This window comes from Hemiscyllium ocellatum, chromosome 30, assembly GCF_020745735.1.
Source record: "Hemiscyllium ocellatum isolate sHemOce1 chromosome 30, sHemOce1.pat.X.cur, whole genome shotgun sequence".
Classification (NCBI taxonomy): Eukaryota; Metazoa; Chordata; class Chondrichthyes; order Orectolobiformes; family Hemiscylliidae; genus Hemiscyllium; species Hemiscyllium ocellatum.
In genome coordinates this window covers 47460669-47480313 of record NC_083430.1, presented here as the reverse complement: position 1 = coordinate 47480313, position 19645 = coordinate 47460669, and the positions used below count along the sequence as shown (strand labels likewise).

The window sequence follows — 19645 nt, the reverse complement described above, 5'->3', positions numbered from 1 at the left end:
TAACTTATCACATAGCTCAGATTCTTTGAAAGTACCGTGTAATTAATTTGTAACTTGCAGAGTACTTGAAGTCCTCGCCAAACAGAGTGTTAAATCATTGAGTAGAATTCATTTAAATCTGCAGAACTCTTGTCCTTTTTGATGTCCAATTGTCTCCTTTATTCTTCTTGGAGAACCAGTATTAGGCTTGGAAACCTACAGAGAAACAGTGTCCCTTTGAGCAGAGAGATTCCCTACTGGCTGCTACATTTGTGGAATGACTGTTCTCCATAGAACACAAAATGTTAAGGGGTTATTTAATTGAAGTGTTCCAAATCTTGAATGGCTTTGATTGAGTAACTGAGGAATGGTGGTGAGCAAAGTGATTTAGATTGAAGATAATTAGCAATAAGTGGGATTGTAGTTTTTAAAATGTACATTGTGTAGTGATTGTAATGAGGTCAGCTGGGTGGAGCTCGTAGAATATGGTTTCCCTGATTGGCACTGTTAATCTGGTCCAATCAGGGAGCCCTGGCTGACAGATAATCAGGAGTGTCAGAGGTTCTGATCACTTTGAGCTTTAGCTCTGAGGGAGCTGGATCACTGTCAAGAGCTCTCCATGTGGAAGTAAAGGGTGACATGCTGACGGGATACCAGCCTCTGTGGAGGTAAAGCAAACGTGTAGGGCAGCAGGTGGATGGGGAAGGGAAGATGTGGGAGGGTTGAGTGGCAGGTTGGGAAATGGGTTGTTGGTGAGTACAGAAGGTAAGGTTTGAGTGGACGTTTAGGGATAGTCAAACTGAGGGAAATGAGTCAGGCCAATGTTACAGATAGGAGTGGAGGGGTGTAGATGGTGAGTTCATCTGAGATGTACAGTCACCTTCGAGTTGGAACTAGTTTTAATCCATCTAACCTTTCCTTTGTAATTATCCAGGTAAGAAAAGCAGAGAATTCTCTAAAGTCCCTGATTGTAACTCAGTGCTAAGTCTTCCCTACAAGCCACAGACACTGGCACATCAGAAATGTAGACTTCCTGGGAAATGTCTGCATTGTCACTGCCCATTGAAGTTCTGAAAGGTCCCTACATGTATTTTGCAGGGCTAGGAACCCATCTTCAAACCCATTTCTAGTACATAAAAATAATAACTGTGAATAAGAGTCACATGGTCAATGTATTAGCTCTCAGAGGGAAACAAAAACAAACAGGGGTGTCAGAGGTTCTGTTCACTCTGAGAGCTTGCTCTGAGGGAACTGGATCAGTGTGAAGGACTCTCCATGTGTAAGTAAAAGGGGACTTGCTGACAAGATACCAGCCTCTGTGGGGTTATTACACACTGTGTCATTGTGTGTGAAAAATAAATTATACACAGCTGCAGGTAATTTAGGGAAAAATATAAGCAAAAGAAAATGTACATGTTGAGTCATAATGATCCGGTCTTGTCAACTCTCTAGCTTAAGTAGGTCACTGGGGGTGCCTGGTACACACCTTTTTCCCTTCAAAGACATAGCTCCGCCTAGGCGAGACATCCAAGGACTATATCCAAGTTCTCCAAGTGCTCTTTATTGGTCTTCTCTGTTATTAGCATGTCGTCTGGATAAATGGCGAGCTGGGGTAGACCTTGTAAAATGTGCTCCTTCATTCACAGAAACATTGCACAGGCTAACAATACCTCAGATGGCACTCATATATTGGTATAAATCCTTATGGGCATTAATTGTAGCATACTTCTGGGAATCCTCATCTAACTGCATTTGCAAGTATGCATGGTTCATGGCCAACGTCGTGAAGGACAGCGCCCCCTGCCAGCTTTGTGAGGGATTGGTCATTTCTCCCACTGTTTGTATAAAATCCCCACAAAGGCAGACCGACCCATTGGGCTTTCACAATTGGTACAACCAGTGCTGCCCATTCTAGAAACTGCACTGGTTGGATGATTCCTGCACTTTCCAGCCTCCTGATTACTGCCTTTACTTTTGCCCGTAAGGCAAATGACACTGGCTGGGTCTTGCAGAATGGTGAAATTGTTTCCTTATGGCCTTGGCCCTTTTGATAGTCCCAAGACTTTCCTGAAGAACGTTAAGGTATTTGATTAGGGTTTCACTCAGGCAGCCATAGAGTCAAACCGGCATAGAGATGTGCGGTACGGAAGCAGACTTTTCGTTGCAACTCATCCATGCTGACCACATTTCCTAAACTAATCTACTCCCATTTGCCAGCATTTAGCCCATATCCCTTTAAATCCTTCCTATTCATATACCCATCCAGATGCCTTTTAAAAGTTGTAATTGTACCAGCCTCCACCACTTCCTCTGGCCGCTCATTTCTTACAGGCAGCACCCTCTGCATGAAAAAGTTGCCCCTTAGGTCCCTTTTATATCTTTCCCCTCTCACCCTAAACCTATGCCCTCTACTTCTGGACTCCTCCACTCCAGGGAAAAGACTTTGCCTATTTACCTGATCCATGCCCCTCATGATTTTATAAGCCTCTATAAGGCTGCCCCTCAGCCTCTGATGCTCCAGGGAAAACAGTCCAGCCCTGTTCAGCCTCTCCCTGTAGCTCAAATCCTCCAACCCTGGCAACATCCTTGTAAATCTTTTCTGAACCCTTTCAAGTTTCACAACATCCTTCCGATAGGAAGGAGACCAGAATACTGAATTAATTAACTGACATTTTCAGCTCTTTGCTATTAGCAGCGAAAATTATTCTTGGTGATCAGACAGTGTCCAATAGTAGGGAGACCAGAATTGCACATAATATTCCTAAAGTGGCCTAATTAATATCCTGTACAGCTACAACATGACCTTCCAACTCTTATACTCAATGCACTGACCAATAAAGGAAAGCATACCAAAGGCCTTCTTCACTATCCTATCTAACTGTGACTCCACTTTCAACGAACTAGAACCTGCACTCCAAGGTCTCTTTGTTCAGCAACACTCCCCAGTACGGCATGGTGGCTCAGTGGTTAGCACTGTTGCCTCACAGCACTAGGGGCTCGGGTTCGAGTCCCACCTTGGGTGACTCTCTGTGTGGAGTTTGCACGTTCTCCCTGTGTCTGTGGGGGTTTGCTCCAGTTTCCTCCCACAATCCAAACATGTGCAGGTCAGGTGGATTAGTGATGCTAAATTGCCCATAGTGTTAGGTGCATTAATCAGAGGTAAATTTGGGTTGGGGAATGGGTCGGTGTAGACTTGTTGGGCTGAAGGGCCTGTTTCCATACTGTAGGGAATCTAATCTAATTATTAAGTGTATAAGTCCTGCTCTGATTTGCCTTTCCAAAATGCAGCACCTCACATTTATCTAAATTAAACTCCTTTGCAACTCCTCGACCCATTGGCCCATCTGATCAAGGTCCCATTGTACTCTCAGATAACCTTCTTTGCTGTCCATTACTCCTCCAATTTTAGTGTCATCTGCAAACTTACTAACTATACCTCCTATGTTCACGTCTAAATCATTTATATAAATGACGAAAAGCAATGAACCCAGCACTGATCCTTGTGGCACACCACAGGTCACAGGCCTCCAGTCTGAAAAGCAACCCTCCACCACTAACCTATGTCTTCTACTTTTGAGCCAGTTCTTTATCCAAATGGCTAGTTCTTCCATTTGATATATATATATATTCAATCTAATCTTGCTAACCAGTCTACCATGCAGAACCTTGTTGAATGCCTGACTGAAGTTCATATAAATCATGTCCACCACTCTATCTGACCCAGAGTCCCTCTGTTCAGGATCTGTCCTGAGTGTGACAATGCAATTGCCTTCACTCAAGTCGTACTCCCCAAGCTCAGTCAGACTGGCGAAGGTATCCACTTCCATCAGAGTACCCTGTAACTCAAATGCTTCACTTGCCACTCCTTCCGATGATAAAGCCAGCTGTTGTGTCTGTTTGAAGTCCAGTTGGGTTTCAGCTACTAGGCGCTTTCACTGGGTTACAACATTAATCTCATGTACCATATAGTCTTTCAGCACCTAATTAATGGTTAGACCAAAGTCACAAGGTTCTGCCACTTGTCTTAACCTAATCAAAAATCCCAATATTGACTGCCTTTTTCAAATTGTGTAAAAATGATAGTGACTCAGAATTAGAGGACGTTTGGGATTATAATATTCTTAAATAAATCCATCAACTCTTGGAAGACTTTAGTGTCTGATACCTCAGGAAATATTAGACTCCTTATAACCCAGAAAGCTACAGGTCCACAAGGGGACAGGGGAATTACTCATCACTTTTCATCTGCCCCAGTGTCTTTTGCCTAGAAAGAAACCCATTAATTCTTTCCACATACTGAGTTAAATCTTTAACAGCAGAATCAAAGGAATCAAACTTCCCAAACAATGGCATGATGCCAGAAATGTTTACTCCAACACAAAGATAAGCATATTTCTTCAGGAGTGTGCTTTCCCCTCTCACCACTGAAGTACCTCCATCTAGGCTGTCACAAGTCACCCTTTAGTTACACTTGGAGAGTTCTTGACAATGATTCAGCTCCCTCAGAGCCAGCCCTCAGAGTGTTAGAATGTCTGACACTCCTGTTTTTATCTGTCAGCCAGGACTCCCTGATTGGACTAGATGAACAGCCCCAAGCAGGAAACTTGGGCCTAGTCCTTGGATGTTTCTCCCAGGTGGGCGGATGCCTTAGAAGGGAAAAAAATGTGACCTACTTAGGCTAGAGTTGACAAAACTGGATCATGATGACTCAACGTGTACATTTTCTTTTGCTTATATTTTTCCCCAAATTACCTGCAGCTGTGTAGAACTTATTTTTCACACACAATGACACAGTGTGTAGTAACCCCACAGAGGCTGGTATCTTGTCAGCAAGTCCCCTTTTACTTACACATGGAGAGTCCTTCACACTGATCCAGTTCCCTCAGAGCAAGCTCTCAGAGTGAACAGAACCTCTGACACCCCTGTTTATTTTTGTTTCCCTCTGAGAGCTAATACATTGACCATGTGGCTCTTATTCACAGTTACTATTTTTATGTACTAGAAATGGGTTCGAAGGTATACGTTCCTAGCCCTGCAAAATACATGTAGAGACCCTTCAGAACTTCAATGGGCAGTGACAATGCAGACATTTCCCAGGAAGTTTACATTTCTGATGCGCCAGTGTCTGTGGCTTGTAGAGAAGACTCCAGCACTGAGTTGCAATCAGGGACTTTAGAAAATTCTCTGCTTTTCTTGTCTGGATAATTACCAAGGCAAGGTTGGATGGATTAAAACCAGTTCTAACTCGAAAGTGACTGTACATCTGAGACAAACTCACCATCTATACCCCTCCACTCCTATCTGCAACATTGTCCTGACTCATTTCCATGACTCCAGTAAACTTGATCTCTGTCCAGTTTTAACTCCCCTTCCATCCCAACCTATCCCCAAAATCCACTCAAACCTGACCTTCCGTACTCACCAATAACCCATCTCCCCTCCTGCCACTCCACCCTCCCACTTGCAACCATACACTCACTCAATAATTTACCACCATCTTACCTTCTCACCCATTCATCTGCTGCCCTACACGTTTGCCTTAGCTTCACAGAGGTTGGCACCCTGTCAGCTAGTCACCCTTTACTTACACGTGTCGAGCCCTTGATACTGAGCCAGGCCCTCAGAGCCAGATCTCAGAGTGAACAGAACCTCTGACACTCTTGTTTATGTTTGTCGGCCAGGGCACCCTGATTGGACCAGATTAACAGCCCCAGTCAGGAAACTCATATACAAATGAGGACTACCCGGCTAACCTTATTGCAATCACTACAAAACCTCCTTCAGTAGTCTCTCTCCAAAGAGAGTGTGATCGTCTCAGACTATGGTGACTTGACCTTACTAAGCCATGTCTAAAGTCTGGTTGAAGATTTGTAGCTCGGGTGTCCGTTGTTGTGGTTCTGTTCGCCGAGCTGGAAGTTTTTGCTGCAAGCGTTTCGTTCCCTGGCTAGGGAACATCATCAGTGCTATTGGAGCCTCCTGTGAAGCGTTGCTTTGCTGTTTCTTCCGGTATTTATAGTGGTTTGTTCTTGCCGCTTCCGGGTGTCAGTTTCAGCTGTAGTAGTTTGTATGTGGGGTCCAGGTCGATGTGTCTGTTGATGGATGTTCTTGCCGTTTCCGGGTGTCAGTTTCAGCTGTAGTGGTTTGTATATGGGGTCCAGGTCTATGTGTCTGTTAATGGAGTTTGTGGATGAATGCCATGCCTCTAGGAATTCCCTGGCTGTTCTCTGTCTGGCTTGTCCTATGATGGTAGTGTTTTCCCAGTCAAATTCATGTTCCTGGTTGTCTGAGTGTATGGCTACTAGAGATAGCTGGTCGTGTCGTTTTGTGGCTAGCTGATGTTCATGAATGCGGATTGTTAGCTGTCTTCCTGTTTGTCCTATATAGTGTTTTGTGCAGTCCTTGCATGGTATTTTGTAAACTACGTTGGTTTGGCTCGTGCTGGCTATTGGGTCCTTTGTTCTAGTGAGTTGTTGTCTGAGTGTGGAAGTTGGCTTGTGTGCTGTTATGAGTCCTAAGGGTCGCAGTAGTCTGGCTGTCAGTTCTGAGATGCTCCTGACGTATGGTAGTGTGGCTAGTCCTTTTGGTTGTGGCATGTCCTCGTTCCGTGGTCTATCTCTTAGGCATCTGGTGATAAAGTTGCGTGGGTATCCATTTTTGGCGAATACCTTGTAGAGGTGTTCCTCAAGGACGGCATACTTAAACTACTAGACCTGTGCCTCACCACACACTTTACATTCAACAATGAGATATACAAACAAATCAACGGAACACCCATGGGATCACCAATCTCGGGACTCATAGCAGAGGCAGTTATACAAAGGTTAGAACATACAGCCCTACCACAAATCCAACCCAAACTCTGGATCAGATACGTCGATGACACCTTTGTAATCATCAAAAACACAGAAATAGAAAAAACACACCGAATCATCAACGCCACACTCACAGGAATACGATTCACGAGAGAAGAGGAAAAGGATAGCCAACTCCCATTCCTAGATGTGTTAGTAGAGAGAACACCCAACGGAGAATTCACCACAAGGGTACACAGGAAACCAACACACACAGACCAAGTCCTAAACTATGAAAGTAACCACCCCAACACACACAAACGAAGCTGCATCAGGACACTATTCAAAAGAACCACAACACACTGCAGTACACCAGAACTGCGAAAAGAGGAAGCGGAACACCTCTACAAGGTATTCGCCAAAAACGGATACCCACGCAACTTTATCACCAGATGCCTAAGAGATAGACCACGGAACGAGGACATGCCACAACCAAAAGGACTAGCCACACTACCATACGTCGGGAGCGTCTCAGAACTGACAGCCAGACTATTGCGACCCTTAGGACTCATAACAGCACACAAGCCAACTTCCACACTCAGACAACAACTCACTAGAACAAAGGACCCAATAGCCAGCACGAGCCAAACCAACGTAGTTTACAAAATACCATGCAAGGACTGCACAAAACACTATATAGGACAAACAGGAAGACAGCTAACAATCCGCATTCATGAACATCAGCTAGCCACAAAACGACACGACCAGCTATCCCTAGTAGCCATACACTCAGACAACCAGGAACATGAATTTGACTGGGAAAACACTACCATCATAGGACAAGCCAGACAGAGAACAGCCAGGGAATTCCTAGAGGCATGGCATTCATCCACAAACTCCATTAACAGACACATAGACCTGGACCCCATATACAAACCACTACAGCTGAAACTGACACCCGGAAACGGCAAGAACATCCATCAACAGACACATCGACCTGGACCCCACATACAAACCACTACAGCTGAAACTGACACCCGGAAGCGGCAAGAACAAACCACTATAAATACCGGAAGAAACAGCAAAGCAGCGCTTCACAGGAGGCTCCAATAGCACTGATGATGTTCCCTAGCCAGGGAACGAAACGTTTGCGGCAAAAACTTCCAGCTCGGCAAACAGAACCACAATAAGCTCTGTCTAAACACCAACATTAGATTGCTGAGGTAAAAGGGATAATGAGATAACAAGGAATGGGATTCTGTGGTTTTTTCTGCTACATTCCCTTTGCTAGCTTCAATAAGAGAAGTGAATTTTGCTTCTATGCTTTTCAATGTTGTGTCTCTCTATTAAAGATTTCAAAAACATATTTGTGCAGCAGATCATTCAATCCACACCTCTGCCTGCTCTTTGCAAATTCTATCCAATTCCTTTTTTCTCCTTATTTTATTCCCTTCAAATATTTAACCAAATCCCTTTCATTGATGAACCTTAACAAGGAAGGCACTCGGTTTTCCACTGAGAGGAATTAAACTAGTCAGCAGGCTATGGATGCTAAATAAATCTAAGTTGTTGTTGAACTGACACAGTCACATAGATCCAGTTAATTTGGTGTTTTCAGTTATTGGAGTAACTAGTTAGTATTGATGTTTGTTGGAGAGTAAAGACCTTAGATGTGAACTCCAGTGAGGATTAATCAGCCTGCCCAGTAATAACCAGACAGAATTTCAGAGGATTTTGATCAGAATTCAGCAAAAGCCTCTTGAAAAGAGGTGAACAGTTAATCCTGGGGATATCTTTAGCTGCACTCATTGCCACCAACCCCATACCAACCCTCACTATCTGTGTTATCAGTATCACTGAACTCATCTACTCTGTCCACCACCACTAACCCCACCAACAGGTCACAAATCTCACAATGTGAGTCTTTCCTTAAACCACCACAATAACAAGTCAGACCATGGCTAACCAAGAAATCAATTTCACTGCAATTGTCCATGTTAAAAGGTACGAGTGACAAGCAATTCTTAAAACCTGGTTTGTGAGGAACCATTTTCACATTCCAGTGGTCATCGGTAATTGTGGTTTAGTCTTTGTTTAAATATTCACAAGCCAGAGGCTGGTTACGTTTGATAGGGTAGAAACAGAGAAGAACTTTCTACTTGTCAGAGTACCGTGAATAAGGGGCCATTGATACAAGGTCATAAATTCATCCAACAATCCAGGCAAATCTTCTTTATTCAGAGAGTGGTTAGAGCGTGTGACTGACTGTCAGAGGGAGTGGTGGAGCCAGGCAGCATCGATTCACGAGGGAAAGCAGAATAAATCTGAGAGCGAGAAAGGAATAGAAGGTCTTGATGATAGGCTGAGATGTTACGGGTTTGGAAACGGAACTTTTCTTTAAACAATATCATTTTATTTTTATTATTAAACTGTTTAAAATGATGCCACAGATCATGGCGACAAATGAAAGCTTTTCATAGAATCATCATTAGATCCTTAGCGTATGGAAGGAGGCCATTTGGCCCATCAATGTCCACATTGACACCCCAAAGACCCACCCCCGCTCCCTATCCCTATAACCCTATATTTCCCATGACTCGCCCACCTTGCCTGCACCTCCCTGGACGCAATGGGCAATTAGCATGGCGAATCTACCCTAACCTGCACATCTTTGGACTGTGGGAGGTAACTGGAGCACCCAGATGAAACCCACACAGACATATATTTACTCTGTTTAACTGTACTCACACTGTAAAATACACATGACAATAAAAAAAATTTAATCATTAAAAATTATTCATTCATCCATTATTAAGGCTTGAGTGAAATATAAACTGGAGGAGGGGACAGTGGGGCTGAATGGCCTGTCCCTGTGCTGTACATCAAATGAAATTCAGGTGAGCAAATATTGGGATTCCATTTCCATGGGTTGATAAATAAAACATTCAAAACCAGGAGATGAAGTCTTCAGTGAGTGCGGCTACTCCTGTCTTTCTGATCCATTATTAGAGTCATAGAGATGTATAGCACGGAAACAAACCCTTCGGTCCAACTTGTCCATGCCAACCAGATATCCTAACCTAATCTAGTCCCATTTGCCAGCACTTGGCTCTACCCCTCTAAACCCTTCCCATTCATATACCCATCCAGATGCCTTTTAAGTGTTATAATTGTACCAACCTCCACCACTTCCTCTGGCAACTTATTCCATATAGGCACCACCCTCTGTGTGAAAAAGTTGCCCCTTAGACCCCTTTTAAATCTTTCACCCCTCACCCTAAACCTATGCCCTCTAGTTTTGGACTACTCCACCCCAGAGAAAAGACTTTGTCTATTTATCCTATCCACGCCCCTCATGACTTTATAAGCCTCTATAAGGTCACCCTTCAGCCTCTGACGCTCCAGGGAAAACAGCCCCAGCCTATTCAACCTCTCCCTATATCTCAAACCCTCCAAATTCCCTGTAAATCTTTTCTGAACCCTTTCAAGTTTCACAACACCCTTCCGATAGGAAGGAGACCAGAATACTGAATTAATTAACTGACCTTTTCAGCTCCTTGCTAGTAGCAGCGAGAATTATTCTCGGTGATCAGATAGTATTGTCTCCTGTTTTTTTGAAAACCTAATAGACTGCATTCACCAATCCAGAGTCAAGAAAAATATGTTTCTGTTCATTACAATCAAATGGACAGAGATGTAACAAGCCATGTGTATTTTTAAAGTTGATTAAATATTCTGAGTCATTCTCTGTGCAGGTCTCTGGTTGTCATTCATGTTGTGCCTTGTGACATTGTTTTTATTGCACAGTTTATTAAAGTGAAACATTAAATCACAACTTCCTCACCAGGCTGCTTAAGCAGTTACTGTCATCACAGTCACTTATTCCAGGTGCTTTACTTCTTCCTTGTCAGTGACATAATGGGGTAACAATTCCTTAAAACCTTTTCATATGTCAATAACTTTGCAATGTAGAAACTGCATGAAGAGTTTTATGACATTCTTAAACAAACAGAGACATGCCAAACAGATTCTTTTTCTCAAAGAAAGCTTTTCTTTAAAGATTTAGAAGGTATAGAGGCAGATTACCTATCTCATACATATATCTCAGATATATATGTGTGTATATAATATATATATATATATATCAAAGGAAATAAAGTGGGTGATCATTCTAGAATGTTCAGAGCAGATGAACTGAATGATTTGCAGTGTCACTAAATACTTGTCATTCTCTTGCAGGATTCCATCCAGGAACACAGGTAGGTAAACCGCACATGTCCATTCAAAACTCTCCTCTTTCTTTGAAGACTGGATTATAGTGAAGCTGTTCAGTGGATCCATCAATAAGCAAAGGCTTCATGTCACCTCCTTGTATCTTTCATATAATTTGATAGCAAGCATTTGTCGACAAATGTTTCCATTTCCAGATGTAAATAGGACATCAGTAAGATTGGCTTGTTTGGTGAGTTTCTGTCCCCTCGCAGAGTTCTTTCAAAGTTCTTGTATTTTCAGAATGGCAGAAAGCTTTGCGATCAAATGCCATAGTTCAGTCCTTGATTCTGGGCTTCGGTGGCACAGTTCAAAACTGTAATGATAAAGTTCCAAATTGATACTAACAGCCCATGAAGTGGGCAGTGGAGAGGGCGTAGCTTTATCGTTACATGTACTCACAGGAAAATGTTCACAATTCACCACTTACGGCACTATTTTAGGAACATAGGAACCCAGATACTGATTCTTGAGTACAAATTCTTAGAAAAAAAATCAGATGATATTGAAGTGAGAAGTCCAGAATAACAGACATTCCGAAGTACAAAATCATAGCAATAAATTAGAAAAATAAAGAGATAAAAAATTCTGAATAACCGTCCTTCCACAATGATATCACAAACAACAAGAAATTAAAAAAGAGAATTTAAGACAAAGTCCATTTCACCACTCTGGGCTCAGGTACCTGACCCCCTCCCCCCACCACCCAGTATCCCAGTTCAGACCCACAACAATGCTGACTGAAACGCCCGCAAGGCAACTGAAGCTGCTTAAAGGAATCGCAGATTGGAGCAGACCACTGAGGAGATGCTGCAGATCACTCGAGGAAAGCGTGCACCATTAGATTTTGGGACCAGGGCCCACCATTTATTACACTCATCATCATTGACTGTCTCTCAGTGCTAGATGATGTCTCTTCAGGGTTGTGGGTTTCTGCTGTGGGTGATCATGTAACCAAACAGCAGACCTTCAACATAGATAACTTCAGGCACATATAGGACTAGGGGGGTCCCATGAGCTAATGGAATCCAGGTGCTTCCTTTACCTTCTCTGCTGCAACTCTGCCTTATCATGAAGATGTTTTTTAATTCATTCATGGGAAAGAGACATCACTGATGTGCCAGTATTAATTACCCATCCCTAGTTGCCGTTGAGAAGGTGGGGGTGAGCTGCCTTCTTGACCCACTGCAGTCCATGTGCTGTAGCTACCCCCAAAATACCATTAGGGAGAAAGTTCCAGGATTTTGACCCAGGGACACAAAGCATGATACAACCTAATGGGCATAATGTCACCATTCTTGGATATCAGACAAATGCAAGAAAAGTATTGAGAACAGCAACAACAAAAACCTTTAACAATGAAACAAAAAGTGCAGATGTTGGAAATCTGAAACAAAAACAACAATTGCTGGAGAAACTCAGTAGGTCTGGCAGCATCTGTGGAGAGAAAGCAGAGTCAATAATTCGAGTCCAGTGACCCTTCTTCAGTTGCTGCCAGACCTGCTGAATTTCTTCAGTGGCTCCGGCATCTGAAGATGGGTCACTGGACTCGAATCATTAACTCTGCTTTCTCTCTACAGATGCTGCCAGACCTACTGAGTTTCTCCAGCAATTGTTGTTTTTGTTTCAGATTTCCGAGATCTGCACTTTTTGTTTCATTTTTAAAGTTTTTTTTGTTGCTCTTCTCAATATCCTTCTTGCATGTGTCTGATATCTTCCACAAAGCCTTGAGAATTACCGAGTCAAATGCTATGGTTACATTTCTGGATACAGTTCAGATTTGTTTGGTAGAAAAACAGAAATTGATGGAGAAACTTAGCAAGTTTCTCAGAAGGTCGGGTGGCATCTGTGGAGAGAAAGCAGAGTTAATGATTCGAGTCCAGTGACCCATCTTCAGATGCTGCCAGACCTGCTGAGTTTCTCCAACAATTTCTGTTTTTCTACCAAAACAAATCTTTATTGTATTCAGAAATGTAACCTTTGCATTTGACTCAGTAATTCGCAAGGCTCCAGAGATATGGACAGCCAAGAAATCTCATCACAATCCTGCAATTGCTTCGCGATGGTGTGATTACACTCATCTTGAGTGGGAGATCTGAAACAGATGCCTTCAAAGTCCAAGTCAAGCCATTCTGTGATGGCTTCCATATTATTTACAATCTCCCTAACTGCCATTATTTACTTCACCAAAGATCAGCTGCCCTCTGTTGTGAGTATTAATGCCGTCTAAATGTCCAAAAGCCGGGGGAGGCACATCTGTGCTGCCCTCACAGTCGGTCCGCTTTCCAAGGTTTTTTTTTAATCTACCTGTTCAGAGATAATGGGACATGAATCTGGGTCTCCTGGCTCAGAGGGATGGATACTACCACTGCACCACAACACCCCTTTAAAGGAGGACTGCAACAGAAAGGTTCTGCTAAATTCTCCCAAAACGCAGGAACTTTTGCATTTCCAATCTACTGCTGTCCCTACTGAGCTATTCCAACCTGCCCGTCCTTGCCTCTGTCATGGGTTGATCTGGAAGGGAAGACAGGGAATCCTTTGCAGGAAAATCTGAAGCTCAGAACGAGTCAGTGTTGTCACTTACAAGAGGAAGAACATTTAGAAAATCAGAATTTTTCTGTAAAATGCATCTCTGAATTCTCATTAAGCTGCAGGTAATAAGTCAAATCACTTAAGCATCAAATGGATTTTGTTATTACAGTCAAAAGTTTATCAAGTGAATTAATTTCTGCTTTCTGTTAGTACTCATATTAACTAAGCAGGTGTTAATGATTTGATCTAAGCAATTACTAGCACATTACTTACAGAGAAAATGTAGTGAAATTTTGCCAAATTATGTATTGAGCTTCTTGATCTATTTGCTCAAAACCATATGGAAGTTATCAGTTTGACTTCATATGATGGTGTGAAACAGATAAAAGCAAGTCAGCACCCATTTTACAACCCTCCCCGTTTATATTTCTGTTTACATTGCCCCGATATCCTTTGACTGCAGATGTATCCCCAAAAATAATCATGAAATAGCTGGAAAGATTCAGCAGTTAAGTCTGCAATTCAGACAGGAATAGATCTGGACCCAAAATGTCAACCCTTCAGTAATCCCTGCAGAGATTGACACTTTGCTGTCTGTCTGTCTACAGCTTTATATGCTCTGGTTTCTGAGCTCCAGTATTTGCACATTGATGCCTTTTACAGCATCCTTAACTTAATTCAGTAGATTTCAAATAACATATACAATTATGTCTGAGTCTCCATGTCAAGTGTATGTGACCATTTGCTCTCTTTGTGATTTTCCCAGAGTCCTCTGTTAATGTCCTTAACATGTGTACAGTGTATATGTTAATACCATTGAAGTATGCTTTACAACTTTGGTAATGACCATTAATATAGGAACATATGAACAGGACTAGGCCTCTCAATCCATTCAACCCTCTCCACCATCTAATATGTTCATAGCTGACTGAGCACTTGTACCCAAACTGTCCCTATAAACCTTTATGCATAATAAGAAGTCTACCAGTATCCACCTTAAACATACTTAAAGATTGTGTGCATTATTTGTGCTGATTCCTGTTACTGTGTATATTATTTGTAGATTTTCATTTCCATTAATGTGTCCATTACATGTGTTAATAATCATTAGTGTTTATGTGCAATGCACAAGTCTTAATTCCTAGCTGTGCATTCATAACATATTCACAGTTCTGTGACCAGCATGTTTAAATAATAGTCTGAATATATGTCTGTATGTAAATAAAAGTCTGTATATGAGTACAATACTGTGTATGTGTGTGTTGTATATGAGTGTGTTTCTATTTCTGTGTCTGCGTGTGCATATGAGTGTATTTGTATATCAGTGTGTGCTTGTATGTGACTGTGTTTGTATGCTAGTGTGTGTGCATATTAATGTGTGTATGTGAGTGTATCTATATACAAGTGTGTATATATGACTATGGTTGAATTAATCTGTGTGTATACATGAGTGTGTTTTGTAGCTGAGTGTTTGTGTGTATATGAGTGTGTTTCTATGTAGTATGAGTTGGAGATGCCGGGTAATGGACTGGGGTGGACAAAGTTAAAAATCACACAACACCAGGTAATAGTCCAACAAGTTTATTTGGAAGCACGAGCTTTCGGAGCGCTGCTCCTTCATCAGATAGCTGTGGAGCAGGAGCAAACAATACAGAATTTATAGCAATTTACAGCATTGCAAGCCTTGGCTATGAATTCTGTGTCTTATGGTCCTGGTCCTGTGCAGAAAGGTGACTTTTTTTTCATAATTTCCTTTGAACATTTTATTTATTTGCTTTTAAAGAATTGGCAATAGGAAGGGGAAGGCTTTTTAAACAAGCAAAACGAAACCTCCAGAAATATATCCCAACTTGAGCGGGCAACATCTGTCACTTGGTGACCCCATCAGGGACCCAGAGTGAGGTCTGAGGGTATGTTTCGGAGGTAAACTGACCACTTTAATTTCAGGGTCTAATTCACTGTGATTTCTTTTCATTCCCAGGGCAGAATAAACAGGGGACGTCCTGGTCTTAACGAGGCAGGAGCAGAGAACGTGAGCCACTGGAAGAGTCTGCACCAACTGTCAGAAGCAGACACTGTTCGGGGGATTTTGTTAAACAATGAGAATGCTCCAAGAGGCAGATGGAAAGAGATGGAGAGAGAGAGAGGGAGAGAGAGAGAAAAGCAGCAGAAGGATTTGTGGGGGAATCAGACAACAAAAGTTCAGCTGTAACGGTTGTAAATTTCATAGATACTTCACTGAAACCAGAGAATTTGCTATTTTATAGAGTTAGATAGAAAGTACACTGGCACCCTCTGATGTTCAATGTTCATAATGACTGGCTGTATTCACAAAGCAGTTCTTCCTTTGCGAGATCTCCCTTTGAAATGCAAGCGTCTGAGTGAGACCTGCTTCCATGGAGATGAGTGAGTGGAGGGATGCCGTGTGGGATGGTATGGAGAAGGAGGGTGGTGTAGTAGGGGATGGGAATTGCAGAGTTTATTCACTCCACGGCCTTTCCAGTCCTGGAGGTTTGATGGGAACGTGTCTAGTTGGGAAGAGCCACTTGAGATCTTAGCCACCTTGGTGAAAGGCTGTGAGAGGCCCAACTGAAAACCCCAAACACTGGAGATCACAGTGGGTCAGGCAGCATCCACGGAGAGAGAGCAAGCTAATGTCTCCAGTCGAGATGACTCTTTATCAGAGGGGAATGTGAAACCCCACAGTTGTTAGCAGAGGCACCATTAGTCAAGGTTAACAGAGTGAGCCCACTGACATAGACTGGAGAAGCACATCAAACCCACTCAGCTCCTAGAGACAGGAGACTGCCTGTGAGGGTTCTCCCAGGTTTGTTCTGTCTGTTGTTTGCTTTCCTGGAGGCTGGTGATTGTGAGCTGCACTTTGCGTTAATATTTAGAAGGACAGCGTTGATTCAATTGTAGAACAACCCACATGGTTGTGGACCCAGTCAGTGAATGGGAATCCAACAGTCACATGATGATGCAGTGAATACCTGGGAGTTGCTTGCCAATGTTGGTCTTGAAAGACCTTAATGTGGTTGAATATGGGTGCTGTGTGACTGTGTGGTGTGTGGGGTTCGAGGAATAAATACATGGTATATATTCAGGCTTTAGGTTGGATCAGACCAAACAGATAAAAGCCTCCACAAGATGGAATTGCTGATAGCTGGCTTTAGGCTGAAACATTTTCATTCCTTTTAAACTTTGTACTGACTGAACCAAGACCACATCATGCAAATTTATTCCCATCGCTAAAATGTGATTGTCCTATTGGTGCTGTCGAATGGTTCCTGAGAGTTTGCATATCAATATAATCTGGCTCTGCTTCAGATAATTATGGCACAAAGGTGATATTACAGAAAGCGTAACCCAGTACTCCACAGACAGGAGCTCAAATCCCACCTGGTGGAGTCGAAAATGAAAAGCTTGTTTCAGTATAGGGCTAACTGGTTCACTAATGAGCTTGATATCTTTATAGTTGGTGGTGTAATATGGTTAGTGGTGATGTCAACATTGGCGCTACTATACAGTTTGAGATTAACTTTTGATCGGTGGTGTCAGTGCCCCAGTTCCTTGCTTTTTGCTGAAGTTTGTTGTTATTGGATTCTTTTCCACAAACAAAGACATGTTGGTGCCTCTCAAAAAACCCCACAAAACTAGCATCAAACGGAAAAAGTGACCTCCAGACCAAGATGGGGTTCTGGATTGAGATGGACCTCAGGCTCGGTGAGCATACTGTCTTTATGAACTTTGTTTTGACTTTTACTTCCATTCCATCATGTCTTAGTCACCACTGCCACTATCTAAAACAGAAGGTTTCACATTCAAAGCCAATTACTCTTGCTGGCCTTTCTCATCTGAGGTAAAAAGGCTTGGATGCTACCTGTTCTTCCAGCACCACTCCTATCCAGAATCTGGTTTCCAGCATCTGCAGTCCTCGTTTTTACTCAGTTATATTCTAATTGGCAGCTCGGGCACCATTTATTCTGAATCCCACAACTTGTTCAATGCTCATCTTCTCCCGTTTCATTTGGGAGAGAGGTGGCAGTCGAAATGATTGCAGACAGTGGCAGGTGGGAGAGTGACCAAACTAACTTTCTTGCCTTTTGTGCAGTGTGTTTGTTTGAGGTTTGTCTTGTTCAGTGGGGGATTGGTCGGTGGGTAGGTTTGCAATCTCAGTATTTTGGCTGCGCTCTGTATCCAGTTCCTTGGGCCACTTGGTCTTTGTGCTGTTTGACATTTCTAGACCAATGAGGTGAGGGTGGGAGGGGGTTGCTATTGGCCATGGTTTAGTAGTTTAGGAGCCGATCTGTTTAATATATCAGTTTCTAAGCAGTTTGGAAATCCAGTATCTGGTTGTTTACTGAATGTATTTCTCTGTTTTGGTGGAAGAACGATATGACCCCTGTTGGTGTAGAGAGGTCCATGCATTGACCTTTAGCTAGCTTTGATAAACCAGAGTTTGAATGCTGCTCAAATTGAAGCTGCTCTTTCCCCCTTTCACCTACTTCCCAAATGGAAGCGAAACTGGTTAATGAGAGAAACAAAAAGACGGACCTTGATCCTCCTTTGTATTGAGGCAATATTTGGCTGAACTGGGGACCAATTGTTCAGCACCTGTAGCCACTTCCCTCCTGGCTTGCTAAATTCAAGATACTCTTTCTCAAAAAAAAGAGAGTGCTTTTTGTCCTTTTAATGGTTACACACACCAATTTGGAGTTCAGACGAATGAGAGGTTATTTCATTAGAATTCTTCAAGGGCTTAACAAGGTTCTGAGAGAACGTTTCACCTTGCGGAAGAGCCTGGGACCAGAGGGCACAATCTCAGAATTAAGGGGCACCAATCTAAGATTGAGATGAGGAGTAATTTCTTCTCTTGGAGTCTCTGAAACTCCTTGCCACAGGGGGCTGTGGAGGCAGACTCCCTGTGTATATTTTAAGGTTAAGGTGGATAGATTCTTGATCAGTCAGGGAATCAAGGGATTTGGGGAAAGTGCAGCTGAGAAGTGTTGGATCAACCATGATCCTGTTCAATGGTGAAGCAAGTTCAGAGAGGCCAAATAGCCTATTCCTGTTCCTATTTGTTACGGTCTAATTTGCAGGGTGCTTCATCGAGATCTTCTGGGTTTAGTCTGCATCCACTCCAGCTGAGGGGATCGAAGTGAGCAACATTTCTGGGGCAACTCTTCCCTCAAAACAGAACTGGGGACACCCTGGGTTCTGGAATCCCCTATGTGGAGCTAGGCCAGGTTTTCCCTTGGTATAGCCCTGAGTGAGCTCAATAATGTCAATCTTCAGAAAGACCTGAACCATCCTCAGAGCTGGGATGGTTGAGGGTGTGGGAGGGGGGGTTGGAGGCCGGTACATTAGAAGGGGATCACTCAGAGGGCAGTCGTTTCAGCACCTCGACCATTCTGAGACCTGTTATGTGAATACAGCCACTGGTCCAGACGCCTTAAAACTTTTTTTGAGAACTACTGAATGTGTATCACAGCTTTTCTGCCACACATTATCTTTGAAAATGTTCCTGTACAAGATTATCATTCTGAATTTTGTAAAAGCAGGTGAAAAATAAAGAAAAAGGCTGCTGCCAAGTTTAATAGCAGACTGTGTGCTGATTTGAGGGAGTATTTCCCTGTACTCCTTTCCTGTCTTTGAAAGTTGCTCACACAAAAGACCTGCATTCCCAAACGTCCACCGCCTCAGCCCATCTAAGAACACAGCAATAGATGGGCAGGTTGTGACAACTGAAATGGAGGAGACACGGCAACCGATGTACACAGCAGCAGCACCCCACCCCACACACCCCTCCACCCCCACCCCCACCCCCACCCCCACCACCCCACTCCAACACACACGTAGCAGTGTGACTATGAGCAGATTGTCTGTTTTAGTGATGTTGGTTGAGGGAGGAATATTGGACAGAACACAAGGAAGGCATCCATTGTGCTCATTTCCAATACAGATGGCAGGTGGGAACTTGCTTTAATGTTTCATTTGAGGACTGGCAGCACTGCATCAGTGTCCCATCAGTGCAGGGTCCCATCAGTGCAGTGCCCCATCAGTGCAGT

General features: G+C 43.0%; 1 protein-coding gene across 2 annotated transcripts in view; it reads left to right on the top strand.

The window, feature by feature from the left end:
* Positions 1 to 19099, top strand: part of nkain1 (sodium/potassium transporting ATPase interacting 1) — a 573165-nt gene extending 554066 nt beyond the window's left edge. The window contains exons 6-7 of one of the 2 annotated variants that reach the window (XM_060847488.1): positions 11010 to 11029; positions 15556 to 19099. In XM_060847488.1, coding sequence (XP_060703471.1) covers positions 11010 to 11029; positions 15556 to 15786 — 251 coding nt within the window. In that variant the 3' untranslated portion in view covers positions 15787 to 19099. The remainder of the gene's footprint in view (positions 1 to 11009; positions 11030 to 15555) is intronic. The other variant, XM_060847489.1, reaches the window with a different exon arrangement.
* The last annotated feature ends 546 nt before the right edge of the window (positions 19100 to 19645 follow it).